The sequence below is a fragment of the Puma concolor genome, chromosome D1 (assembly GCF_028749965.1).
Source record: "Puma concolor isolate L17-30 chromosome D1, mPumCon1.1.hap2, whole genome shotgun sequence".
NCBI classification, from domain to species: Eukaryota; Metazoa; Chordata; class Mammalia; order Carnivora; family Felidae; genus Puma; species Puma concolor.
This window is the reverse complement of record NC_141676.1, coordinates 61295216-61322932: the sequence shown is the minus strand read 5'-3', so window position 1 is coordinate 61322932 and position 27717 is coordinate 61295216. Positions and strand designations below refer to the sequence as shown.

The 27717-nt window shown below is 39.1% G+C and overlaps 1 protein-coding gene across 4 annotated transcripts in view; it reads left to right on the top strand.

Annotated features, from left to right (window-relative positions):
• Positions 1-5752: 5752 nt before the first annotated feature.
• GDPD4 (glycerophosphodiester phosphodiesterase domain containing 4) overlaps positions 5753-27717 on the top strand; it is a 179749-nt gene continuing 157784 nt past the window's right edge. For all 4 annotated transcript variants that reach the window (XM_086678387.1, XM_086678386.1, XM_086678388.1 and 1 more), the window contains exons 1-2: positions 5753-5843; positions 23475-23677. In XM_086678387.1, coding sequence (XP_086534513.1) covers positions 23489-23677 — 189 coding nt within the window. In that variant the 5' untranslated portion in view covers positions 5753-5843; positions 23475-23488. The remainder of the gene's footprint in view (positions 5844-23474; positions 23678-27717) is intronic.

Below are 27717 nucleotides of genomic sequence, written 5' to 3'. Positions count from 1 at the left end.
TTCTCTCTCAGCACAGCCTTAGGTGTGTCCCACAAATTTTATATGTTGTATTTGTCTTCCACTTAATTCAATGTATTTTTGAAATCTACCTTGAAACTTGCTCTTTGACCCATATATTATTTGGAAGTAGGTTGTTTAGTTTCCAAATATTTGTAGATTTTCATGTTATCTTTCAGTTCTCATTTCTAGTTTGATTCCAGTGTATCACAAAACACTCTGTATGACTTAAATCCTTTTAAATTTGTTGCAGTTTGTTTTAAGGCCCAGAATATGGTCTATCTTGGTATATGTAATGGAAATAAGCATTTGAAATGAATGTATATGCTGATGTTGTTGGGCAGAATGTTCTATAAATATCAATTAGATCCTGTTGCTTAATGTTGAACTCTTCTAAATACCTGCTGATTTTCAGTCTAATTGTCCTATGAATTGTTGAAGGATAGGTGTTGAAGACTAGAACTTTTATTTTATTATTTTTCTCCTTTCAATTCTATTAGTTTTTCATTAATGGATTTTCATTTCTGTTGTCTCCTGCACATACATTTAGGACTGCTATTTTTTTTTTTTTGGTGGATTGACCCTTTTATCGTTGTATACTGTCTTTCTCTCTTTCTAGTAATTATCTTTGCTCCAAAATCTAATTTATCTGATCTCAATGTAACCTCTTCTGCTTTCCTTTGGTTAATGTTTACATGATATAAAATGTCCCATCCATTTACTTTCATCCTGCCTATATTGTTTTATTTGAAGTGAGTTTCTTATAGACAGCATATAGCTGGAACGTGAATCCTATTCTACACCTTATAACATGGAAGGCAGGCAAAAACCAGAGTATGTCCTGATTTTTGTTATTTATACTTATACACTGCCTTTTCAACAAATGATTTGAGAAAACCTGTAACAATAACATTTGCAATAAAACAATGATTAATATCTATTAATAAATACAGATAGCAAATCAGGGCCAAGGAGAAGATGAGCACAAATATGTTGGTTATCAGGGTTAAAGTATTGCTATAGTTGAAATTTAAATTTGGAATTAAACTTCCTGGAAGTTAAAGTAACAAGGTAATGTGTGTATAATTTCCATTATCAGAAAGAGAGAGGGCACGCCAGTTACTGGTGACTCTAGACCAGCACTATCCAAAACATTTTCTGTAATAATGGATTCTGTACTTGTATTGTCCAGTATGGGAGCCACTAGCTACATGTGGCTGTTAAGCACTTGAAATGTGGTTAGTGACTGAGGAACTGATTTTTACATTTTAATTTTTATTAATTTAAATTTAAATAGCCACATATAGCTAGTAGCTATCTTATTGGACTGCTGAGGTCTAGAGGAAAAAAAGTAGTATAGTGTAGTTGGAGTCAAATGGGCTGTATTTAATTTTTGGCTCTGTCACAGGTATGTATGACCATGGAGCAGCTACTTAACCTTCCTGACCCTCAGCTTCTAGATCTGTAAAGTGAGTACAATAATAGTATCTACCTTTAAGATTCCGAGCAAACAAAATAATGTATGTAAAGCATTTAACACAACCCCTGACATGCAGGACACTCAATCTCGTTTTATAATGGTTGAAATTACTTGGTTTGTCAGGAAATTTCATGCTAACTCTGACTCTTTTACTGGCACAAAAATGGAGGTTTTATAAGAGAATCAATAACTAGGAGACTAGGTTGTGCTTATCTTAGCCAATAACTGCTTTCTGGCCATAGTATCAAAAGGTCAAACATTGATTAAAAAAATTTTTTTTATCCATTTGAAGTTGCTTCAGGATACTCTGTTTAAAAGCCTAGGGCCTCCTTTTTCCCTGCCAACTTGCTAAAGGATTAAGCCCTAAAATTAGTATTTATCTCTTTCAGATTTGTAGTTCAATATTTCTTCATTATAGATGTATTAAAAGCCAAAACTAGTTAGTTCAATGACCTGTCACTGAAGAGAAGATTCATTACTTTTAATTAAAAGGACACTTGTTAAAAACAGGACTACCATATGCACTTAGCAAAGATAATGTCCAAGCTTTGGGCTTGATCCGCTGCTGTACAATTGGCTAGAGTCTGGCATCAAGCCCCAGCATTGAATTCTCTCTGCCAAGAGAGAGAATTCAGAGGCTGGCGCTCAACTGCTCAGGTGACATGTGGCCATAGGTCTCGAGTTTATCCTTTTCTTTGTGTCAATGTTACTATTTTGCAGGTTTATATAATGAAAACTTAAAGCAACCTTTGATTATTTACTCATTCTTCAGTCCAAGCGGTGAGTGATAAATTATATGCTCTTATAATAAGAACATTATCAGAAGGCTGGCATAGTTATTGCCTAGACTTGAGGCTGCACAGAAAGTTAGGAATTGGCTGTGTTTTTATGATATTACTAGCTTCTATTTTGCTGAGAAACCTAGGTGCCATTCTAGATGTCTTATTTTATTTTATTTTATTTTATTTTATTTTATTTTATTTTTGAGAGAGAGAGAGAGAGGGTGCAAGTGAGCAAGGGTCAGGGAGGGAGAGAGAGAGAGAGAGAGAGAGAGAGAGAAAAGCGAGGCTCCACCAAAGCAGGGCTCATGTTTACCTGAAGCAGGGCTTGAGCTCACCGGAAGTGAGGTTCACGCTCACCCCTGATCATGACCTGAGCCAAAGTCAGATGCTTAATGTCTGAGCCACCCAGGCATCCCATCTTAGATGCTTTAAATGCATGTGTGTGTGTGTGTGTGTGTGTGTGTGTGTGTGTGTGTGTGTAGGTTTGCAAAATATTTCAAATTGGCTTTATGGACTACACCAAACTGCAAACTCACTTAGGTTGTTTTTAGCAGAATTCTCTGTAAGTTGATAGTGTGACAGCAATCACTAGGAAAAAACCTTCTCTCAGGTCAGCTTGCTCCTTCTGGAAACTATTGGACAAAGACCCACTACACTACAGAAGGAAGGTAGAGTTCTGAAGAAATGACTAGCAAACCTTCAGTTGGCAGTCTTGAAAATCTTAAAAAAAACAAAATTGAGTTCTTCCAACACAGTCTTTTTTGGGTTCATCATATTTTTTGTCTAAGATCAGACAGGGCCCACCAGAGTTTGAACAATATTCATTGGAAAAGGACAGTTTAATTAGATGAATAATGAGTCTATGAAATTGAGTCAGTTCTGTTGGGACAATAAAGCCGGGAAAAAATCTCCCCCAAATATTGATGGGAATCTCAGTTTCTTAACACCACATCATGTCCCCCAGTTTACCTTCATTATTGATTTTTTAACAGGTAAATTTGAAGACTCCCACAGAGATTAATTGAATATTTATGTTCTTTGAAATAAAATGTTATAATTTATTTGATAAGTTCTTTGATACCCTTTTAAAAAATATATTTATTTTGAGAGAGGGAGAGTGTGTGTGTGTGTATGAGTGGATGGGGCGGGGGGGGAGAGAGAAAGAGAGAGAGGGAGAGAAGAGAGAGAGAATCCCAAGCAGGCCTACACTATCAGCACAGAGCCTGGTGTGGGGCTCAATCCCACAAACCATGAGATCATGACCTGAGCCAAAACCAAGAATCGGATGCTCAACTGACTGAGCCACCCAGGCCCTCCTGGTACCCTTTTTAATATTCTGTTTTGCATGCTTTAGTTTTGTTTGTCTCACTTCTGCTTTAAAACCAGGAGTAATAGGATCAGGCCTGTATTTGCTCAAACATGGAACCAGTTTCCAGCACTTCTTTCATTATCTATTGATATGAGAAAAAGGTCTCTAAAGAAGAAATCAGAATGGAGTTTCAGGGAGCCTCTGGGTGGCTCAGTCAGTTAAGCAGTCAACTCTTGATTTAGGCTCAGGTCATGATCTTGCAGTTCATGAGATCAAGTGCCCATGGGACCCTGTGCTGACAGCATGGAGCCTGCTTGGGAATCTCTCTCCGTCTTTCTGCTCCTCCTCCCTCAAAATAAATAGATAAGCATTAAAAAAGAAAAGAATAGAGTTTCAGAAAATCTTCATTTCACAAAAAGTGCTTAATCCCTTGATTGTTACCTAATCTCAGTGGGTGCAACCAGTTTAGTACTGCTATGTCAAGGGTTAATCTCGGGTTCCCGAATAGAAGTTAGCAGAAGGAGGGTAAACATTCAAAGATCAAGCTACTTTTCTTATTCTATGCTATTACCACCCCGATCCAAGCTACCATTCTTTCTTCTGGTCAAGTCCTCCCAACTGGTTATTGGGAGGTATACTCCAGGGAACACAGGTAGGTCAGAAAAAAATGTAGCCTGTCTTACTCAGCTTAAGGGTTGATGGCTCTGTAGCTTCTATTTATTTAACCAATTGTGCCAAGCATTACAGTAAGCACCGGGAAGAAGTGATGAGTTAGGTATGGTCTCACCTTCAAGTAGATGAACTTAAAAGGGAGGAAGCAGAAATTAAAGTCTCAGCAAAGCAAAGTAGGTCATTATAATCAATGCCGCTAATATAGTACTAAGAAGTTAATTTGGAGGGACATATGGGACAAGGAGGAGAAGTACTTAATTGGGCCTGGTGGTAAGGAATAGGTGGTGATGATCAAAGAAGGCTTCCTGAGCTGAGTCTTACACCAACAAAAGGAGTTAGCTAGGTAAAAGTCAAGAGTGGGAAGTGAGTAAGCCTGGCAGTAGGAACAACACGAATGAAGAAAGATACATAATGGTGTGGAGGCGTAAGTAGTGCAAGAGGTGTGGTTTTGAGGGAGTTTCAATATGAGTAGGGTTGGAGGAGAGTAGGGGGAGAAAGAAGCTGGAGGGAAGGGCAGTATCCAATTAAGGGGCTTGAACTTTAACCTTAGGAATGAATTTTAAACGTGGCCAGATTTGTATTTTTAGAAGATCACTAGCTGCTCTTTGAAAGGCAAATTTGGGGAAACGGAAACTGGAAGCAGTGAGATTCTATGGGAGTCTACTCCCATAACGACCTTAACCCTTACCACAGCAAGTACTAAGCAGCTGGTACCTACTGAGATGACTAGGGGCCCTAGTGGGCATTGAAATACAACAAGGGAATGACTAGGAGAAACGGATAGGAAGTGTGTGTGTGGGAGGGGGGGTTGCAAAGCAAAGGGAGGAATCAAAAATGGAGGGTTGGTTTCAGTTCTTGCCATTTAGCAAGTTGGAGCCACAGGTGGTGGAGCAAATTTGAAGGGAAAAATACGCGTACGGATTATTGAGTTTGAGGTGTCTCCAACAGGACATTCAGATAAAGATGACCAGCAGACATTTGGATATGATGGTCTTAGAGCTTAGAAATGAGGTCGGAGCTAGAGAAATAGCTGGAGGAATCAAAGAGTAAACAAACAAAACTAAAACAGGCCCATTGTTTGAAGTAGGTTAGGAAAAAAAAGACAAGAAAAAAATAATTAAAAAAAGACAATCTATAAGTAACTGGGCTACAAAAAATAGTTAATCCCTGAACTAAATAATTAACAAAAACTAAAATTATGCTGAAGTTCTTTTTTTTAAAGTTTATTTATTTTGAGAGAGAGAGAGAGTGCAAGCAGGGGAGGAACAGAGAGAGAGGGAGAGAGAGAATCCCAAGCAGTCCCCTGTGCTGTCAGTGTCCACGCTTAACGTACTAAGGCACCCAGGTGCCCCGAAGTTATCTCTAAAAGAAGCAAAATGAAAGATACTTTAAATACACATTTTAAACGCATTGCTCAGAGCTAAGTTTGCAGGTGTGCCTTAAACTCAGCCTCCAGGGCTGATAGAGCACCGAAGGCCACGCCCCTGGCCACGCCCACCCCACACAGCCAGCCTCAACTGCCTTCTTCAACCAGGCGTCCATCTTGAGAGACGCTGGTCTGCGGTGGGGAATTCCCGTTTGCTTTTGGGGCTTTGAAGTCGCTGTAAGTACCGTGTCCAGCTCTGAGCTCCACCTCTTAAGCATCTCCAGGAGTAGGAAACTACATTAATATTATCAAGTTGTCAGCCAACGTGAGGCACTTTTACCTAATCAGCTCATTACGTCTGGTGAACCTGGAGCTGCCATCACCCCAGTGTTCAGGGGAGGAAGCTGAGACCAGAGGGCTTCCACCTGTCCCAGTCGGGTGGCGACAGGAGCACCAGGCCGGGTAGGCCCAGTGGCTCGGCTGGCGTCCAGAGCTGGCATGTCGTGGGCGTGTGCGCTAAGTCCCGACAGGTGTGAAGGAAGTGCTCAGCTCGTTTGTTTCTCTGGGCGATCCTAGCCGAACGCTGCCTGTGTTCAACATCTGAAAATAGTTGTTTCTTGTCTTGTGTCCAGTTTCGGAGTTGTTTTTGGAGGGAGCCTAAGTCTTGTTGTAGTTTGTCAAACCTGGCAAGCGCACTCTGGTGTTTGACTCAAGCAACGGGTGAACAGTGGTGCCCTTTGCGGAGAGGGGATGGTCTTGAGAAGGAATAGGTTTGGGAGGGCAAAGCAGGGGTTCAGTTTGGGATAATTTTGAGAGGTCTGTGAGAAATCAAGTGAAGATTTCAGCAGGCTGTTGGCTGTATGGGTTTGGAAATCAGAGATGTTTGGAAGGGAAACGATGTTTACTGATCTTTCCCTAAATATTAATGAATTCAAAGGATATGTAGGCATGTGGGAAATGGTTGTGGTAATGATTCTGGTTAAAATGCTGCCTTTTATTCAGTATTTGAGCAGTTTACCACCCTCCCTGTCACAGAGCTTTTGTTCACAAGATCTTTCTTTGACATACCAATATTTGCAACTGGTCACACTAAATTCACCGTCTCTTCTGTTTTTAGCTTCGTTATAGTAAATTTTTATTATGTTGAACACACGCACAGACATTTAGCAAATGTTAGAAGACTATAGATTGTCTCCTTACATTTAAAAAAAGTCTAGATTTTTTTTTAACATGGGAGGCTGTTTGCTCAAGAAATTCCATGATTAGAGATATATGTACATATTTGAGAGAGAACTTGTCACATTCCCAAAACGTAAAAGCAACTGATCTCTCTTTCTCTGGGTTATATCCTTTTTAAATCGAGCCATTATGAACTTATGCATGGAACATTTAAGTAAAAATCAGATACTTTTCTGTCGTAAATAGTGGGTTTTCTCTTAACTTTGCCAAATCTCATCCTCTCCTTTGTGCATTGGCATTAAGAACAAAATCTTAAGTTGAAAGAACCCAAAATGATAATTTGGGTTCTGGCCTACTTAAAGAGAGGATTGTTGAAATTAATTCCAGAATTATTGAAGATTTGGTTGTTACTTCGCTTGCAGTTGAGATTTGTAGAGGATTATTATATGTTGGCTATCATTGCATAACAAGCCATCCTCAAACTCAGTGGCTTAAAACAATAGCATTTATTATTGTTTATGAATATATTTCTGCATCCTGTTAGGGCAAAGTCGTGCAGGTAGTTCTTGCTAACTTGCACTTAAACTTGACTAAATTCTTTCATATGCTTTAGGCTGGTTGCCTGTACGGTGGCCTAGGGCAAGACTTGACTTTTATAACTGGACTCTCCTCCCTGTGGTTACTCTTGCACTCATTCCATCAGGCTAGTTAGGAGTTCTTCAAATAGGAACGATGGGTTCCCAAAAGAGGGAGCATAAGCATACAGGGTCTCTTGAGGCCTAGGTTCGCAACTGGCACATCATTTGCCACATTCTCTTGGACACATCAATTCACAACATCAACTTAAATTAAAAGAGTAGGGAAATAGACTTTTTTTAATGAGAGGACTTCAAAGTCACATTGTGAAGGATACGGACAAAGGAAGGGGTAAAGAAATGAGCCCATTTTTGTCACCAATCTATTACAGATCACTTAATGGCTTCAGTTACACATATCTCTCAAAAGCAAAATAATGGTAACTTCAAATCCAGCACTGCCAGAAGTCTTATCCAGTGCCAGCATCATGTTCATTCCAGGGTTTCAGAAACTAGTAAAGTTGTGATATGATTTCAAAAGGGGGAAATGGGAGGCTCTAAGCAGTTACTGGTCCATAGTAATTCTAAAATTGTGCTGGAAAAATATTGCCAAGTCACCCAATTCCAAAAAATAGGGAATTTTCCTTGATTAACTCTTGGCTTTTCTCCCTAGGGTGGGTCTTTCTTTTCTTTCTTTCTTTCTTTCTTTCTTTCTTTCTTTCTTTCTTTCTTTCTCTTTTTCTTTTTTGTTTAACATTTAGTTAATATACAGTGCAATGTTGGTTTCAGGAGTAGAATTCATCAGTTACATACAACACCCAGTGCTTATCACATGTGCCCTCCTTAGTACCCATCACCACTAGCCCACCTACCCACCTACCCCCATCAATCTTCAGTTTGTTCTCCATCATTAAGAGTCACTTTGTGGTTTGTTTCTCTCTCTTCTGTTACCCCTCCCCCTTCCCATATCTTCATCTGTTTTGTTTCTTAAATTCCACAGATGCATGAAATCATATGGTATTTGTGTTTCTCTGATCGACTTATTTTGCTTAGCGTATTACATTCTAGCTCCATCCACATCATTACAAATGGCAACATTTCATTCTTTTTGATGGCTAATATTCCATTGTATGTGTGGGTATGTGTATATATATATACACACACACATACACACATACACATACACATACACATACATATATACCACATCTTTATCCATTCATCAGTCAGGGGACATTTGGACTCTCTCCATAGTTTGGCTATTGTTGATAATACTGCTGTAAACATCAGGGTGCATGTACCCCTTTGAAGCTGTATTTTTGTATCCTTTGGGAAAATACCTAATAGTGCAATTGGTGGACTGTAGGGTAGTTATATTTTTAGTTTTTTGAGGAACCTTCATACCATTCTGCAGAGTGACTATACCAGTTTGCATTCCCACCAAGGGTGCAAGAGGGTTCCTTTTCTCTGCATCACAGGTTGTTTCTTGTGTTGTTAATTTTAGCCATTTTGATAGGTGTGAGGTGGTATCTCATTGTGGTTTTGATTTGTATTTCCCTGATGATGAGTGATGTTGAGCATCTTTTCATGTGTCTCTTAGCCATCTGGATGTCTTCTTTGGAACAGTGTCTATTCATGTCATCTGCCTATTTCTTAACTGGATTGTTTTTTGGATGTTGAGTTTGATAAGTTGCTTATATGTTTTGGATACTGACCCAGTATCAGATATGTCATTTGCAAATATCTTCTCCCATTCCACAGGCTGCCTTTTAATTTTGTTGATTGTTTCTTTAATTGTGTAGAAGCTTTTTAGCTTGACGAAGTCCCAATAGTTCATGTTTGCTTTTGTTTCCCTTGCCTTCAGCAACGTGTCTTAGTAAGAAGTTGCTCTGGCTGAGGTCAGAGAAGTTGCTGCTTGTGTCCTCCTCTAGGATTTTGATGGTTTCCTGTGTCACATTTAAGTCTTTCATCCATTTTGAATTTATTTTTTGTGTATGATGTAACAAAGTGGCCCAGTTTCTTTCCTGTGCATGTCACTGTCTAGTTTTCCCAACACCATTTGTTGAAGAGACTGTCTTTTTTCCATTGGATAGTCGTCCCTGCTTTGTTGAAGATGAGTTGACCATAGAGTTATGGGTCCATTTCTGGGTTTTCTGTTTTGTTCCATTGATCTATGTATCTGTTTTTGTGCCAGTACCATACTCTCTTGATGACTGCAGCTTTATAATATAGCTTGAAATCCAGAATCATGATTCCTCTAGTTTTGTTTTTCTTTTTCAGTATTTCTTTGGCTATTCAGAGTCTTCTGTGGTTCCATACAAATTTTAGGATTGTTTGTTCTAGCTCTGTGAAAAATGCTGGTGGTATTTTGATAGGGATTGCATTAAATGTGTAGATTACTTTGGGTAGAATAGACATTTTAACAATGATTGTTCTTCCAATCCATGAACATGGAATGCTTTTCCATTTCTTTGTGTCCTCTTTAATACATTTACTAAGTCTTTTGTAGTTTTCAGAGTACAGATCTTTACCTCTTTGGTTAGTTTTATTTCTAGGTATCTTACTGTTTTTGGTGCAGTTGTAAATGGGATTGATTCCTTGATTTCTTTTTCTGCTGCTTCGTTTTTGGTGTATAGAAATGCAACAGATTTCTGCATGTTAATTTTATATCCTGAGATTTTGCTGACTTCATGTCTTAGTTCTAGCAATTTTTTGGTGGAGTCTTTCTGGTTTTCTACATAGAGTATCATGTTGTCTGCAAACAGTGAAAGTCTGACTTCTTCCTTAGTGATTTGGACACCACTTATTTCTTTTTGTTGCCTGACTGCTGAAGCTAAGACTTCTCATACTATGTGAAATATTAATGGGGAGAGTGGACGTTCTTGTTTTGTTCCCGACTGTAGGGGAAAGGCTCTCAGTTTTTCCCCATTGAGTATAATATTAGCTGTGGGTCTTTTGTACATGGCCTTTACGATGTGGTGGTGTGTTCCTTATATCCCTACTTTGTTAAGGGTTTTTATCAAGAATAGATTCTGTTATTTGTCAAATGCTTTTTCTGCATCTATTGACAGGATTGTATGGTTCTTATCCTTTCTTTTATTAAGGTTGTGTATCATGTTGATTGATTTGTGAATATTGAACAAGCCCTGTGCCCAGGAATAAATTCCACTTGATTGTGGTGAATAATTCTTTTAATATAGTGTTGAATTCGATTTGCTAGTATCTTGTTGAGAATTTTTTTTTGTCTGTCTTCATCAGAGATACTGGCCTGTAATTCTCCTTTTCAGTGGAGTCTTTGGATTTAGAATCAAGGTAATGCTGGCTTTGTAGAATGAGTTTGGAAGTTTTCCTTCCATTTCTGTTGTTTAGAACAGTTTGAGAAGAATAGGTATTGACCCTTCTTTAAATGTCTAGTAGAATTTCCCTGGGAAGCCATCTGGCCCTGGACTTTTGTTTGTTGGGAGACTTTTGATTACTGTTTAATTTTTTTTTGCTGGTTATGGGTCTGTTAAAATTTCTATTTCTTCCTGTTTCAATTTTGGTAATTTGTGAGTTTCTAGGAATTTGTCCATTTCTTCCAGTTGCCCAGTTTGTTGGCATATAATTTTTCATAATAATCTCTTATAATTATTTGTATTTCTGTGGTGTTGATTGTGATGTCTCCTCTTCCTTTCATGATTTTATCTATTTGGGTCCTTTCTCTTTTTGATAAGTCTGGCTCAGGATTTATCACCTTTTTTTATACTTTCGAAGAACTAGCTCTTAGTTTCATTGATCTGTTTTTTGTTTGTTGATTTGTTTCTATATCGTTAATTTCTGCTCTATATTATTTCCCTTCTTGTTGGTCTAGGCTTTATTTGCTATTCCTTTTCTAGTTCGCTTAGGTGTAAAGTTAGGTTGTGTGTTCGGGACCTTTCTAGCATCATGAAGTAGGCCTGAGTTGGACTATGCTTTAAAAAAAAAAAAAAAAAAAAAAAGCATACCTTTAGGACTGCCTTTTCTGCATCCCAAAGGGTTTTGACTGTCATGTTTTCATTTTCATTTGTTTCCATGTATTTTTAAATTTTTTTTTATTTTCCTGGTTAACCCATTAATTCTTTATTTATATTAAATACAATTTATTGTCAGATTGGTTTCCATACAACAGCCGGTGCTCATCCCAACAGGTGCCCTCCTCAATGCGCATCACCCATTTTCCCCTCCCCCCCACTCCCATCAACCCTTAGTTTGTTCTCAGTATTTAAGTCTCTTATGGTTTGCCTCCCTCCCTCTCTGTAACTTCCCCACCTTCCCCTCCCCCATGATTCTCTGTTAAGTTATTCAGGATCCACATATGAGTGAAAACATATGGTAACTGTCTTTCTCTGCCTGATTTATTTCACTTAGCACAGTACCCTCCAGTTCCATCCTGGTTGCTACACATGGCCAGATTTCATTCTTTTTCATTGCCTAGTAGTATTCCATTGTATATATAAGCCACATCTTCTTTATCCATTCGTCAGTTGATGGACATTTAGGTTCTTTCCATAATTTGGCTATTGTTGATAGTGCAGCTATATAAACATTGGGGTACATGTGCCCCTATGCATCAGCACTCCTTTATCCCTTGGGTAAATTCCTAGCAGTGCTATTGCTGGGTCATAGGGTAGGTCTATTTTTAATTTTTTTTCTTCAATATATGAAATTTATTGTCAAATTGGTTTCCATACAACACCCAGTGCTCATCCGAAAAGCTGCCCTCCTCAATACCCATCATGTTTTTAATTTTTTGAGGAAGCTCCACATTATTTTCCAGAGCGGCTGCACCGGTTTGCATTCCCACCAGCAGTGCAAGAGGGTTCCCGTTTCTCCACATCCTCTCCAGCATCTATAGTCTCCTGATTTGTTCCTTTTAGCCACTCTGACTGGCGTGAGGTGGTATCTCAGTGTGGTTTTGATTTGTAGTTCCCTGATGAGGAGTGACGTTGAGCATCTTTTCATGTGTCTTTTGGCCATCTGGATATCTTCTTTAGAAAAGTGTTTATTCATGTCTTCTGCCCATTTCTTCACTGGGTTATTTGTTTTTTGGGTGTGGAGTTTGTTGAGTTCTTTATAGATTTTGGATACTAGCCCTTTATCTGATATGCTATTTGCAAATATCTTTTCCCATTCCGTCAGTTGCCTTGTAGTTTTGTTGATTGTTTCCTTGGCAGTGTGGAAGCTTTTTATCTTCATGAGGTCCCAATAGTTCATTTTTGCTTTTAATTCCCTTGCCTTTGGGGATGTGTTGAGTAAGAAATTGCTGTGGCTGAGGTCAGAGAGGATTTTTCCTGCTTTCTCCTCTAGGGTTTTGATGATTTCCTATCTCACATTCAGGTCCTTCATCCATTTTGAGTTTATTTTTGTGAATGGTGTAAGAAAGTGGTCTGGTTTCATTCTTCTGCATGTTGCTGTCCAGTTCTCCGAACACCATTTGTTAGACTGTCTTTTTTTCCATTGGATATTCTTTCCTGCTTTGTCAAAGATTAGTTGGCCATACATTTGTGGGTCCAATTCTGGAGTCTCTATTCTATTCCATTGGTCTGTTTTTGTGCCAGTACCATACTGTCTTGATGATTATAGCTTTGTAATAGAGGCTAAAGTCTGGGATTGTGATGCCTCCCATTTTGGTTTTCTTCTTCAATATTACTTTGGCTATTCTGGGTCATTTGTGGTTCCATACAAATCTTAGGATTGCTTGTTCTAGCTTTGAGAAGAATGCTGGTGCAATTTTGATTGGGATTGCATTGAATGTGTAGATAGCTTTGGGTAGTATTGACATTTTAACAATATTTTTTCTTCCAATCCATGAGCACAGAATGCTTTTCCATTTCTTTATATCTTCTTCAATTTCCTTCATAGGCTTTCTATAGTTTTCAGCATAAAGATCTTTTATGTCTTTGGTTGGGTTTATTCCTAGGTATTTTATGATTCTTGGTGCAAGTATATGAGATCAGATTCTTTATTTGTCTTTCTGTTGCTTCATTATTGGTATATAAAAATGCAGCTGACTTCTGTACGTTGATTTTATACCCTGCAACTTGGCTGAATTCATGTATTAGTTCTAGCAGACTTTTGGTGGAGTCTGTTGGGTTTTCCATGTAGAGTATCATGTCGTCTGCGAAGAGTAAAAGTTTAACTTCATCTTTGCCAATTTCGATGCCTTTGATTTCCTTTTGTTGTCTGATTGCTGATGCCAGGGCTCCCAACACTATGTTAAACAACAGTGGTGAGAGTGGACATCCCTGTCATGTTCCTGATCTCAGGGGGAAAGCTCTCAGTTTTTCCTCATTGATTATGATATTAGCTGTGGGCTTTTCATAAATGGTTTTTATGATGTTTAAGTATGTTCCTTCTATCCTGACTTTCTCGAGGGTTTATATTAAGAAAGGATGCTGTATTTTGTCAAATGCCTTTTCTGCATCTATTGAAAGGATCATATTGTTCTTATCCTTTCTTCTATTAATGAGGTATCATGTCAATTGATTTGCGGATATTGAACCAGCCCTGTAGCCCAGGAATGAATCCCACAAGATCGTGGTGAATAATTCTTTTTATATTCTGTTGAATTCCATTTGCTAGTATCTTGTTGAGAATTTTTGCATCCACATTCATCAGGGATATTGGCCTGTAGTTCTCTTTTTTTACTAGGTCTCTGTCTGGTTTAGGAATCAAAGTAATGCTGGCTTCATAGAATGAGTCTGGAAGTTTTCCTTCCCTTTCTGTTTTTTGGAACAGCTTGAGAAGGATAGGTATTATCTCTGCTTAAAATGTCTGGTAGAATTCCCCTCAGAAACCATTTGTCCCAGGACTCTTACTTGTTGGAAGATTTTTGATAACTAATTCAATTTCTTCACTAGTTATGGGTTTGTTCAAATTTTCCATTTCTTCCCATTTGAGTTTTGGAAGTATGTGGGAGTTGAGGAATTTGTCCATTTCTTCCAGGTTGTCCAGTTTTTTGGCCTATAATTTTTCATAGTATTCCCTGATAATTACTTGTATTTCTGAGGGATTGGTTGTAATAATTCCATTTCCATTCATAATTTTATTTATTTGGGTCATCTCCCTTTTCTTTTTGAGAAGCCTGGCTAAAGGTTTATCAATGTTGTTTATTTTTTCAAAAAAACAACTCTTGGTTTCATTGATCTGCTCTACAGTTTTTTTAGGTTCTATATTGTTTATTTCTGTTCTGATCTTTATTATTTCTCTTCTTACGCTGGGTTTGGGGTGCTTTGCTGTTCTGCTTCTATTTCCTTTAAGTGTGATATTAGATTTTGTGTTTGGGATTTTTCATGTTTCTTGAGATAGGCCTGGATTGCAATGTATTTTCCTCTCAGGACTGCCTTCGCTGCATCCCAAAGCGTTTGGATTGTTGTATTTTCATTTTCTTTTGTTTCCATATATTTTTAAATTTCTTCTCTAATTGCCTGGTTGGCCCATTCATTCTTTAGTAGGCTGTTCTTTAACCTCCATGCTTTTGTACGTTTTCCAGACTTTTTCCTGTGGTTGATTTCAAGCTTCATAGCATTGTGGTCTGAAAGCGTGCATGGTATGATCTCAATTCTTGTATACTTATGAAGGGCTGTTTTGTGAGGCAGTATGTGATCTTGGAGAATGTTCCATGTGCACTCGAGAAGAAAGTATATTCTGTTGCTTAGGGATGCAGAGTTCTAAATATATCTGTCAAGTCCATCTGATCCAATGTATCATTCAGGGCCCTTGTTTCTTTATTGATCCTGTGTCTAGATGATCTATCCATTGTTGTAAGTGGGGTACTAAAGTCCCCTGCAATTACCACATTGTTATCAATAAGGTTGCTTATGTTTGTGATTAATTGTTTTATATATTTGGGGGCTCCCATATTCAGCACATAAACATTTACAATTGTTAGCTCTTCCTGATGGATAGACCCTGTAATTATTATATAATGTCCTTCTTCATCTCTTGTTACAGCCTTTAATTTAAAGTCTAGTTTGTCTGATATAAGTATGGCTACTCCAGCTCTCTTTTGAGTTCCAGTAGTATGATAGATAGTTCTCCACCCCTTCACTTTCAATCTGAAGGTGTCTCAGGTCTAAAATGAGTCTCTTGTAGATGGAAAATAGATGGGTCTTTTTTTTTTTTTTTTTTATCCATTCTGATACCCTGTGTCTTTTGATTGGAGCATTTAGTTCATTTACATTCAGTGTTATTATTGAAGGATATGGGTTTAGAGTCATTGTGATGTCTGTAGGTTTCATGCTTGTAGTGATGTCTCTGGTACTTTGTGGTCCTTGCAACATTTCACTCACAGAATCGCCCTTAGGATCTCTTGTAGGGCTGGTTTAGTGCTGATGAATTCCTTCAGTTTTTGTTTGTTTGGGAAGACCTTTATCTCTCCTATTCTGAATGACAGACTTGCTGGATAAAGGATTCTTGGCTGCATATTTTTTCTGTTCATCACATTGAAGATTTCCTGCCATACCTTTCTGGCCTGCCAAGTTTCAGTAGATAGATCTGCCACTAGTCTTATGGGTCTCCCTTTATAAGTTAGGGCCTATTTATCTCTAGCTGCTTTCAGAATTTTCTCTTTATCCTTGTATTTTGTCAGTTTCACTATGATATGTTATGCAGAAGATTGATTCAAGTTAGGTCTGAAGGGAGTTCTCTGTGCCTCTTGGATTTCAATGCCTTTTTCCTTCCCCAGATCAGGGAAGTTCTCGGCTATGATTTGTTCAAGTACACCTTCAGTCCCTTTCTCTCTTCTTCTTCTGGAATTCCTATGATACGAATATTGTTCCATTTGATTGCATCACTTAGTTCTCTAAGTCTCCCCTCATACTTCTGGATTTTTTTTATCTCTCTTTTTCTCAGCTTCTTCTTTTTCCATAATTTTATCTTCTAACTCACCTATTCTCTCCTCTGCCTCTTCAATACAAGCTGTGGTTGCCTCCATTTTATTTTGCACCTCATTTATAGCATTTTTTATCTCCTCACGACTATTTCTTAGTCCCTTGATCTCTGTAGCAATAGATTCTCTGCTGTTCTCTATACTTTTTTCAAGCCCAGTGATTAATTTTATGACTATTATTCTAAATTCTTGTTCCGTTATATTGCTTAAATAGTTTTTGATCAATTCGTTAGCTGTCGCTACTTCCTGGAGTTTCTTTTGAGGAGAATTCTTCTGTTTCGTCATTTTGGGTAGTCCCTGGAGTGGCGCGGAACTACAGGGCACTTCCCCTGTGCTGTCTGGAATAACTTGTGTTGGTGGGCAGGGACGCAGTCAGACCTGATGTCTGCCCCCAGCCGACCGCTGGGGCCACAGTCAGACTGGTGTGTACCTTATCGTCCCCTCTCCCAGGGGCAGTACTCACTGTGGAGTGGTGTGGCCCCTGTCTGGGCTACTTGCACACTGCCAGGCTTGTGGTGCTGCTTTGATGGGATCTGGCGTATTAGCTGGGGTGGATCTGCAAGGTGCACAGGGGCAGGAGGGGCAGGCTCAGCTCGCTTTGCTGTAGTGGTCCCCTGTGGGAGGGGCCCTGCAGCCCTGGGGGGGAGGCAGACCCATGGAGCGTTGGGTGTTTGTGCAGTGCAAGCAAGTTTGGTGACGAGAACTGGTTCCCTTTGGGATTTCGGCTTTTGTGGGGTGGGAGAGGGAGAGGGAGATGGCGCTTGCCAGTGCCTTTGTTCCCTGCCCAGCTGAGCTCTGTCTTCCGGGGCTCAACACCTCTCCCTCTCCGTGTCCCTTCGCCCTCCTGCTCTCTAAGCAGAGCTGTTGACTTTTAACATTCCAGATGTTAAGTCCCGCTGGCTGTCAGAACTTATGGAGTCTGGCCCCTCCACTTTTGCAAGCCAGACTTGGGGGCTCTGCCTTGGTAGGCAGGCTGCCCCTCTACTGCCCGGCTCCTTCCCACCAGTCCGTGTAGCGCGCACCACCTCTTTGCGCTTCCTACCTTCTTCCGTGGGCCTCTTATCTACGCTTGGCTCCAGAGAGTCCATTCTGCTAGTCTTCTGGTGGTTTTCTGGGTTATTTAGGCTGATGTGGGTGCAATCTAAGTGATCAGCGGGACAAGGTGAGCCCAGTGTCCTCCTATGGAGCCATCTTCACTCCTGAAAAACATAGTATTTTTAATTTCGACCTGACTAGATTTTAGTTCTTTTATCTCTGCAGAAATGGATTCTCTGGTGTTTTCTATGTTTTTTTCCAACCCAGCTTGTATTCTTATAACCATGGTTTTAAATTCTAGTTCAGACATCTTACTTATATAGTTGATTAAATCCCTGTCCATCAGTTCTATTGCCTTTTCTTTCTTTTGGGGTAAGTTTCTCTATGTTGTCATTTTTGTCCAGAGAAGAGAAGAGCAAAGAAGGAATATAAAAACCAACCAACAAGCAAAATAACGAACAAAAAACAAAGAAACAATAACAATAAAAACACAGAAAGACTAGATCCAGGGTGTGTTTTGGTCTGCTTATTAAAAGACTCCAGATCCAAAATTCAAATCAAATAAAACAAAACCAATAAAATAAAAAATAAAGGAATATGTATATAAATTAAAAATAATAGTAAAAAGTAAAAAAAGGAATTAAAAAATAAGAAAATAAAATAAAAAAATAAATAAAGAATAAAAGTAAAAGGGAAGTTAGATCCTGTTTCCCCTGGAGCTAAAGCTCTGTAGCACTATGATCTGCAGACTTGGTGCAAGGGAGTTGTTTGTGCTGGTTTTCTGGGGAGAGGCCTGTGGTGCTAATGCTCAGGTTGACTTGTTTCAGTAGAAATTTGCCTCTAGGGTGCAGGGATTGGAATTTGGTTTAAGTGGCTCCGTCCTCCTCTAGGGTGCACTGTTTTGCTCCCTGAAGGCTTTCAGCTCTAAAGGGTGGAATGAATATGGTGGAGCCCGGCTCTATAGTCCTGGACCTGAAAGTTCACCCCCCCCCCCCAACTCCAGGGAAACCTCACAGAAGAGCAATTAATCACCCCTCTTATATCCCCAGTTTCTTTTAGACTGCATTCACCCAGCTTGTGTCCAGGCTTTTTAATCTCAGGTGCATGACTGAGTTTCAAAAGTCCAAATTTTCCTCTGTTCCTCTGGGGGAGGGTCTTACCACGCTTTTGCTTGCTGTGGGAAGAAAGCAGTGGAACTACTGCTCAGCTGTTCAGGGTTTATGTCAAAACAGAACAGAAAACTGGCACCTCTGCTTGTAGCCCTCAGCCAGAGTGAGTCCCCTCTCTTATGCCTGGAAACAGCACAGCATGTTGGTATGACCTGTCTTTCTTGTAACCCATGGGATCCTCAGACCACGCTGTCACGCCTGGGATTCTAACCCACTTCACTACTTGAGCACTTCTAAGCCAGGCACTTCCCCCATGGTAGAGGACTGCTAAAAGTTCAGATTTTGGGCTCCATTGCTTATACTACTTTGTGGTAACCTCCTTAAGCTGGATTCCTCTCTGCAGCTGGACCTAGAGCAATGTCTCCCCTGGTAAACTCTCTGCATCTCTTACCTTCCAAATAGTGGTCCCTTTTCTACATGTAGTCTTACAGTTTTTGTTCATTCAGACCTCTGATTGATTTCTTTGATGTTCAGAATGATTTGATAACTATCTAGCTGTGTTCAAGGGATGAGACAAGCTTAGGCTCTCCCTACTCCTCCTCCATCTTAACTCCAAACTCATGTAGTTTCATCACAGTTTCATCATCAACCAGTTCAGACTGTTTTCTTATTTGCATTGTGATTGTTTTCTTTTGACCCATGGGTTTTTACAAATACAGTGTTTAATTCCCTAATGTGGATTTTTGTACTTTTCTTTTGCTTATTGATTTCTGGCTGAATTGCACTATAGTCAGAAAATATACTCTTAAGATTTCAGTTCTTAGAAGCTTATTAAAAACAGTTGTGTGGTTCAATATATGACTTTCAATAAATGTTTCATTTCACATTGAAAATAATGTACATTCTGCAGTCATTGAGTATAGTGTTCTATAAACATTAAGCTTAGTTTGTTAATCAAGTTGTTAAAATCTTCATATCCTTATAAACTTCTTTGTCTGCTTATTATATTTTTTATTGAGAGAAGTATGCTAAATTTCCCACCATGATTGTGGATTTCTCCATTTCTCTTTTAGAGACCATGTGATTGGGTGCCTATAAATTGAAAATTATTTTTCAAGTCATTTTTCATCATTATGAAATGTCCTTCTTTGTCTCTGGTAATGCTTTTGCCTCAAGGTCTTTTTATCTGCTGGTAACTAGTGAGGTAGATTGTATTATTTGGCTCCACTTGTTACCCTTCCTTTAGTTACACCTTTTGTGTTCATACTCTTTGCCTTGTAACTTTACAGTGCCCTCATCCTATGAGTTGACCTACTCTGTTTCTGACTTTGACTTGAGGAGATCCTTTGAAGCAGAGGCTTGAAATGGGCTTGCATGTTAGGACTTACTTTCTTGGACAGCTTCCACCACCATGAGAATATACTCAGGCCAACCTGGTTGAGTGACACATGGAGGGGAGCCAAGTTACCCCAGGCATACTTGGTGAGGCCATTCTAGATCAGCAGAACACATAGCTGATCAGCTTAGATGTGTGAGCAGTAAATGCTTATTGTTACATGTGATTGGGGTTTTGTCTTTGGTTGGTACATGGCAATATCCTGGTAAGGGGACATTGATATATATACAAAGTGTATATTTTTCCATTCTTTTATCTTCTGTATCAATGAAGTAAACTCTTGTAAGGAGCATATGATTGGGCTCTGTTATTTTAATCCAGTTAGACATCTTTTTTTAATTCTTATTTATTTATTTTGAGAGAGAAGGAGAGAGTGTACATACGTGAATTGGGTAGGGGCAGAGAGAGGAGAGAGAGAATCCCAAGCAGGTTCCATGCTCAGCACAGAGCCTGATGCAGGGCTTGATCCCATGACCATAAGATCACGACCTAAGCTGAAATCAAGTTGGACGCCCAACCAACTGAGCCACCCAGGTGCCCCTGGTTAGACAATTTTTAATGTCTTTTTTTAATTGGAGCATTTAGTCTGTTTACCTGTATAGGAATTACTGGTATATTTAAGTTTAAATTTGGCGTTTACTACTTGCTTTCTATTTGTTCTCCTGTTCTCTGTTCCTTTTTCACCTTTTTCTTGCTTTCTTTTTGATTGATCCAAATTTATGATTTCATTTTATCTTCTTTGTTAACTTATTATATACATACACCTTTTCCCAGAGGTTACTTTGTGATGTATGGAGTAGTATGAGAATTGAATAACACTACACTTTAATTTCCCTTCTCCTGGCCTTTGAACCATTGTTGTCGTACATTTTATTTCTATAATTGTTACAAGCTGCAGTGTTAATCATTATTGTTTTTGCCTCAATTATCTTCTGAAGTAATTTTGTAAATAAGAAAAATATTATTTTATATCACCCATATATTTAGTATTTCCGGTGTACCTCATTTCTTCATGTAAATGTGCATTTTCACCTGGTACCTTTTTCCTTTATACTGTATGGCTTTAACATTTCTTGTAGTATAAGTCAGCTGGTGATTCATTCTTCTAGTTCCAGTTTTGAATATCTGAAAAGGTATTTATTTCCCTTTCGTTTTTTTAAGACTGTTTATGGCAAGTGCTGAATTCTAGCTTAACATGTTTTGTTTGGTTAGGTGTTGCTCCTCTGTCTTCTGGCCTATACTGTTTGCAACAAGAAATTATTTTTGTTGAAAAAATGTCAAAAAGTCATTCTTATCTTTGTTCCTCTACATGTAATATGTTTTTTTCCTCTGGCTAATTGAGAGATTTTTCTCTTTAGTAGTGTTTTTAAACATCTTGATTATGATGTGTCTTGTGGTTTGCTGTATGTGCCTTCTCCTTGAGGTTTGTTGTGCTTCTTGGGTCTATAGGTTTATAGTTTTTATCAAATTTGGAAATTTCTGCCATTAATTCTTCAGCTATTGTGTTTATCCCTTGCTTTCTCTTTTCCTTTTTTTCAGGGACTCCAGGCACATTTATATCAGACTGCTTATAGTTGTTCTTCAGCTCACAGTTGATCTCTTCATTTAAAAGAAATTCTCAAGTTCTCTAACCTTTTCTTTTGGAGTGTCTAATCTGCTGTTAATCCTCGCAGTTTATTTTCATCCTAGATATTAGATCTTCCATCCCTAGAAGTTCACGTTCCGTCTTTTAAAAATATCTTACATGCTTGTTTTCCTCTACTGTCTTGAACGTATTAAATACAGTTGTAAAAATGTTTGTTGTCCTTCCCTACTAATTCTATCATCTGAGACCTTTCTGAGTTGTTGCTTGGCTCTTTTTTTCCCTCCATATGGGTACCTTCTCTTTACTTTTTTATATTCCTGGTAAATTTTGATTGAATGCTGGGCATTAAGAATTTTGTTGGCTACTTCTTGTATTTGGTTTTTTAAATTCTGGTCTTTGTTTCAGACCATAGCCAAGTTACTTGGAAACATTTTGATTCTTTTGAAGCTCACCTCTAAGCTTTGTTTAGTCAGGCCATAGTAGTCTTTATAAAATAAGGCCTAATTGTTTCCCACTATTGAGGCAGTACCCTTCCAAGTATGCTTCATAGTGCTTTGTGTATTAGAAGGTTTTTCTCTTCTGGTGGAAACGTCAACTATTCCCAGCCTTTTGTGAGTAGGCTCACAAAGCCTTTGTGAGTAGGTTACACAAAGATGGTGTAACCACCTCCTTTTGTGAGGTTCTGTCCCTCGCTTCGGGTAATTTCTTCACAAGCATGTACTGATTAGTATTCAGTTGGAGAATCAGGGAAAAACACAGAGGGGGAACTTTTACCTCGCCAGACTTCCATTTCTGTCCACTCAGTTCAGGGATACTGCCAGGATCCACATACATTCTCACGCCCAGCGCTTCATCCTGGAAACTAGGCAGATTGTAAATGGGGCATTTACAATACTCACTTCCTTTGTTTCTTCTCTCTCAAGGATTGCTGTCCTTCACTGCCTGTTGTCAACTGTGAGAAGACTGTTCTTTCATATTTACCCCAGTTTTTTTGGTACTTAAGGTGGAAGGGTTACTCGAATCCATTCAGACTATGCACTCTGAACTATAACGCTCTTAACTACAACATTGCTTTTCACAGAAAAACACAGTGGAGCACTACAGAAAGTTTTCAGGGACAGAGACAATAGTCTCTAGGATCAGGAGACAGTAATCTCCTGGATTAGGCCCTTTAAGACTTGGTTTTTTATTTTTAAATACTTTTATTTTCCCCCTAATTCCACACATTCTCTTAAAGTCTATCACCCTATCACAGTAGGGTGAGAAAATTCAGTAGAGAAAACAAGACATCCCTCAATATCTTTCTTCCTTCCTCTCTTTTCTTTTCTTTTTTCTTTTCTTTTGAAACCCCCTGAAATGTCATGTTCAACTTCTGTAATTGTCCTTAAAATAAGGGGTAGCATCCTTCTTTGTTCTTCTTCCTTTCTCCTAGTTGATGTAGCTTGAGCAACCATTTTGGACCCTGAGAAGGAAGCCCTGTGCTGTAGTGGAATAGCAGGTTGGAAGATGTATGGGTTCCTAATGACATTGTGAAGCCATATACCACATAACAGTTGAAGCATTTTTGTTGGCCAAAGAAAAAATAAACTTGTCTTATTTCAGCCATTCCTATTTTGATATTCCATCATTTAAATTGAGGCTATCCCTGACTAATTCCATAGGGGAGAGGAGGGGCAGGCAGCTGTATATCTGAGTCACTTAGTGGTCGATTAAATTTTTCACATACCTCACCCATGCCTCTTAAGTTCTCAAGTTATTTCAAAAGCATATTACAGTTGAAAAAACACATTTGTGTATGTTACCTAATTTGATGCTTTTAGCATTTATTAGTTGTCTAGGACAGAGATTACGGTCCCATTTTAGAGATGAGAAAACTAAACTTCGAATGGTACATGACTGCAGTAAATACTCAACAAATTAGTGGGAAAGGTAGAGTGAAGCTCTACTCATCTGTACCAACTCCAGTACATTATCCTAGATTATAAACTTTTAAAATTTATCTATTTTTGATGGAATTTTCTATAGAACAGTGAGGTAGGAAACATTTGAAGATCCTAATTGTGTTTTATTTGTCATTGCAGAAGAAGGGTGAACCATGCTTAAAAAGGCCAACAGGATTGAGCCTGGGAGCCAGCAGGAAAGAAGTCTGAAAAAGCATAATCCATGGATCATATGCACCTGCAGCCGACAATGCTATATCACCTTAATTACTGGTTGCTATACCTGCGAGTGGCAAATCAAGCAGGAGAAAAAATCTAGACCTGGACCCTGCTGCTGCTCTTGGGTACAGAGAGATGGGAAGGAGCTGGACCATACTTTCTCAGATGTAGGGAACATGGCTGGTCCCTGCCCCCATGAGTGCTCATTAGATTCTCCAGGACTGGGCATGATAGAGCTCTAGTTCTTTGACGAAAAGCCTGCCACAATTCTGGAGCCAAAGTTAACCTTACAGAAACGTATGCTTGTTTTCTTCCTCTTTCACTTTTGTTCTTTACTTCTCCTTTTTCTTACAACCTCTTTTATATCATTCATTTGTTTTTGCTTTTATTCATTTAGTGAGCTTTAAGAAAAAATGAAGTTTAGATACAATTAGATGTTTTTGACTAGGAATTACAGGAATGCCTAAATCTTTAATTCTTTCTTCATTGTGAGTTTCCCAAAGGAGCTATGCTTAATGAGGGGGGGGGGGGAAACAGCAAGTGGGAAACAAGGTAGTCCTTTATTATTGGTCAGGCTAATGCCCGATTTTCCCTAATGAAAAACTTCAGTAAGGCTGAATGGTGGCATGTGGCCTAGCCTCATTGAGGGCCTCTTTATTTATTTATTTTATTTGAGAGAGAGAGAGAGAGAGCGCACATGTGAATAGGGGAGAGGGGCAGAGGAGGAGAGAGAGAGAGAGAAAGAGAGAGAGAGGAAGAGAGAGAGGGAATCTTAAGCAGGCTCCACACTCAGCATGGAGCCCGATGCAGGGCTTGATCCCATGACCCTGCATCATGACCTGAGCCCAAATCAAGAGCTGGATGCTTAACTGAATGAGCCACCCAGGTGCTCTGAGGACCTCTTTCTTTAAACTCTAAGCTGTCTGCTAGCACTCTTTGGTGGGCTATTTGATATAAGAGACAAAATGATGAGCACACTGAAGTGATAAGAGGAGGGCCATATCATGTACCTTCATGCACTTGTAGACATGGCCCACCTAGGGTTTGAGATTGTGAACAGTTAGATTACTAATTTCTTATGCCTAATATATAGGGAGCACATATTAGGAAAGGGGTAGAAATGGGAGGCTTGCCTAGATTAGAAGTGTTCTTCTGTCTCCTCTATCTTTCCTTCCCAGATATTATACTAGCTTATAGCTTCTAAGCACTAATTTATATACCAGTGACTGGGAATAGCAGAAATACCTTAGATACGGTTCCTGCTGTCAAGTAATTCATGGTCCACTGGCAGAAAAGACAAGCATACATGCAGTCTCAAAATACTGAGAGTATCAGGATGCCTGGGTGGCTCAGTCGGTTATGGCACAGTTAAGTGTCCCGATTTTGGCTCAGGTTATGATCTCACATCTTGTGGGTTCAAGCCCCATGTTGGGCTCTGTGCTGACAGCTCAGAACCTGAAGCCTGCTTCGGATTGTGTGTCTCCCTCTCTCTCTGCCCCTCCCCCGCTCGTTCTCATTCTCTCTCTCTGTCTCAAAAATAAACATTAAAAAAAATACAAAAAATACTGAGAGTATCATGTATGTGTGTATGCATACATGCTTCCATGTGCCAAGGGAGGGGCTGAAAACTTTATATAGAAGGTGAAACTTTATTTTGAAGGAGATTAAGAATTGGGTAAGTAAGGATTAGGGAATGGCAGAAGAAATGGTATTGGAGGAGTCAAGGGGCATTGGTATACGGTTTATTTTAGGTGGAACAGAGGATACAAATGGAGAAATGATGGGAAACAAAGCTGGAGAGGGAGATGGGACAGATGTTGTGTGGTTTGAAGAATTTGACCTCTGCCATGTAGGGGATAAAGAATCCCTAATGATTTTAAGCTAATGTTGCCTGATCTATGTTTTGGAACAATTATTTGATCATGTGGAGAATGCATTGGAAAGTACAAAATAGGGAGGGAGACGTCTTTGCCTTCAAAGAGAAAGCAATAGCAGTATTTAAGGTAAGAGATGTTGGTGGTCTGGATTAGAGTAGTGATGATAAAATGGAGAAGAGAAAATTGATTCAACAGATATTTATTACCTAGGGATGAGGTAGTAAGTTATATGAGAGTTACTATGTAGTAAAAGAAAGAGAAAGGGAAGCTTCATGGGAAGGGTGACATTTGAGGCAGTGTGGTATAATAGAAAAATCTCTGGACTAGAGCCTGGGAGAAGGTTTGGGTACTATTTCCAACTCTGCCCTTGGGCTGGTTATGGGAGATCTCTGAGCCTCCTTACTGCTAGGGAATTGAACTAGATAATTCCTAGCGTCCCTATATAATTCTCAAGGCTCCATTCTGCTCAGAGGAAGGAGTAGAGCATATAGCATAAGAACTAAAATCTTGGGGCTCCTGGGTAGCTCAGCCAATTAAGCATCTGACTTTGGCTCCGGTCATGATCTCACAGTTCATGGATTCAAGCCCAGCATCATGCTCTGTGCTGACAGCTCAGAGCCTGGAGCCTGCTTTGGATTCTGTGTCTCCCTCTCTCTTTGCCCTTCCCCTGCTCGCACTCTATCTCTCTGTCCTTCAAAAATAAATAAACATTTTTAAAAAATTAAAAGAACAATGAAAAAAAACCCTAAAATCTTTTGTTTTGGGAAAAGACTACCTGTCTTCACCACTGACTATCTCCAAATTAGAGCTTTACCACTGTGTTACCTTGGACAAGTTACTTGACATCTGGTGCTTTAGATTCCTCATTAGAATATTGGAGATGGTAATAACAGTACCCACCAATGGGATTTGTTGTGGGGATGGAAGAGGTAATATGTGGGAAACACTTAGAATTGTGCTTGGCACAAAATTAGCACTCAATAAATGTTAGCTATTTTATTACTCTCCTTGGAGCCATGGACTTGTGGAACTGATTTTTCACATACAGAAATATTGGTACAAGGGATTGTGGGTAAAGGGAATGAGGTGGTCAGACATCAAGGGATAGAGAAGCACAGTGGTGTGTTTAGGGAAAAACAAATTTCCAGTGTTGATTAGGGACATGTAAAACAATGGTAAGCAGGGTTGGAAAGGAATATTTTGATCAGATTATGAGACATCTTTGTGTCAAGCTGAAGTGTTTGAACTTTCTCTTGTAAACTATGGGGGGCCTTTGAAAATGATTGAGCAAGAGTGGCAACAGTGAGAATCTATTATAAGGAAATGGATTTATCCAATAAAAACAAGTTTGTGGAACACTTACTATGTGCCACAGTGAATAAGACAACTAAGGTCTCAGCCCTCCTGCAGCTTACAATCCAGGGGGATGAGTTAGTTAATAGACAATAAATGAAGAAAGATGATTTCAGGTGGTGATAAGAGCTTTGAAGATAATAAATAGGAAAATGTGTTAGAACCTGGGATGAGAGAATGGTTAGAGAAGACCTCTTTGAAAATGTGTCATGTGAGCTATCTCCTGAATAGAGAGGTAGAGTTAGCCATGTATACATCTGGGGGCAAAAGTTTTCCAGGCCAAAGGACCAGAAAGTATGAAGCTCTTGAGGTGGAAACAAATTTGGTCATGTTCTAGAGACAAAAAGAAAGCCACTGTAGCTGGAGTTCAGAAATAGAGTGTACAGAATGGGATGAGGTCAGGGTGGACAAGGGATGAGGTCAGGGGTGGACAGGATCCTCCATGGAGGATCTCATGGGCCACGTCAGGCAGTTTGCTCTGGCGCATTTTGAGCAGGGGAATGACATTATCTGATACATGTTTTTAAAGGTCCATACAAGGTTTAGTAGAGAATGAATATAAGACCTGAGGCAAAGATCCTGTACTCTTCATCCTCCTAAACTCAGAAAGTGTACGTTGATAGCTGTAATATCTCTCATCTTTTTAGAATATCGTTTCTACATTTTCAGTTTAATTTCTTTATTTTTACTTTTCACAATAATACCATAATATAGGCAGGGCAGAGATTAATTTGTCCAGATTAAAGATTACAGATTAAAGGCAAAATTTCTTACTCACATGATACATAAGTGTTAAGATTATAACTCAGGTAGCAACCCAAACCTAATATTCCTAGGAGGTGCATACCAACCTCTGGTATGGCTGGTTTGTGATGTGACTTTCACTGTAGGGGTTGCCTTCAAGGCTGTTTGAACACCTCCTCCGTAAGGATATC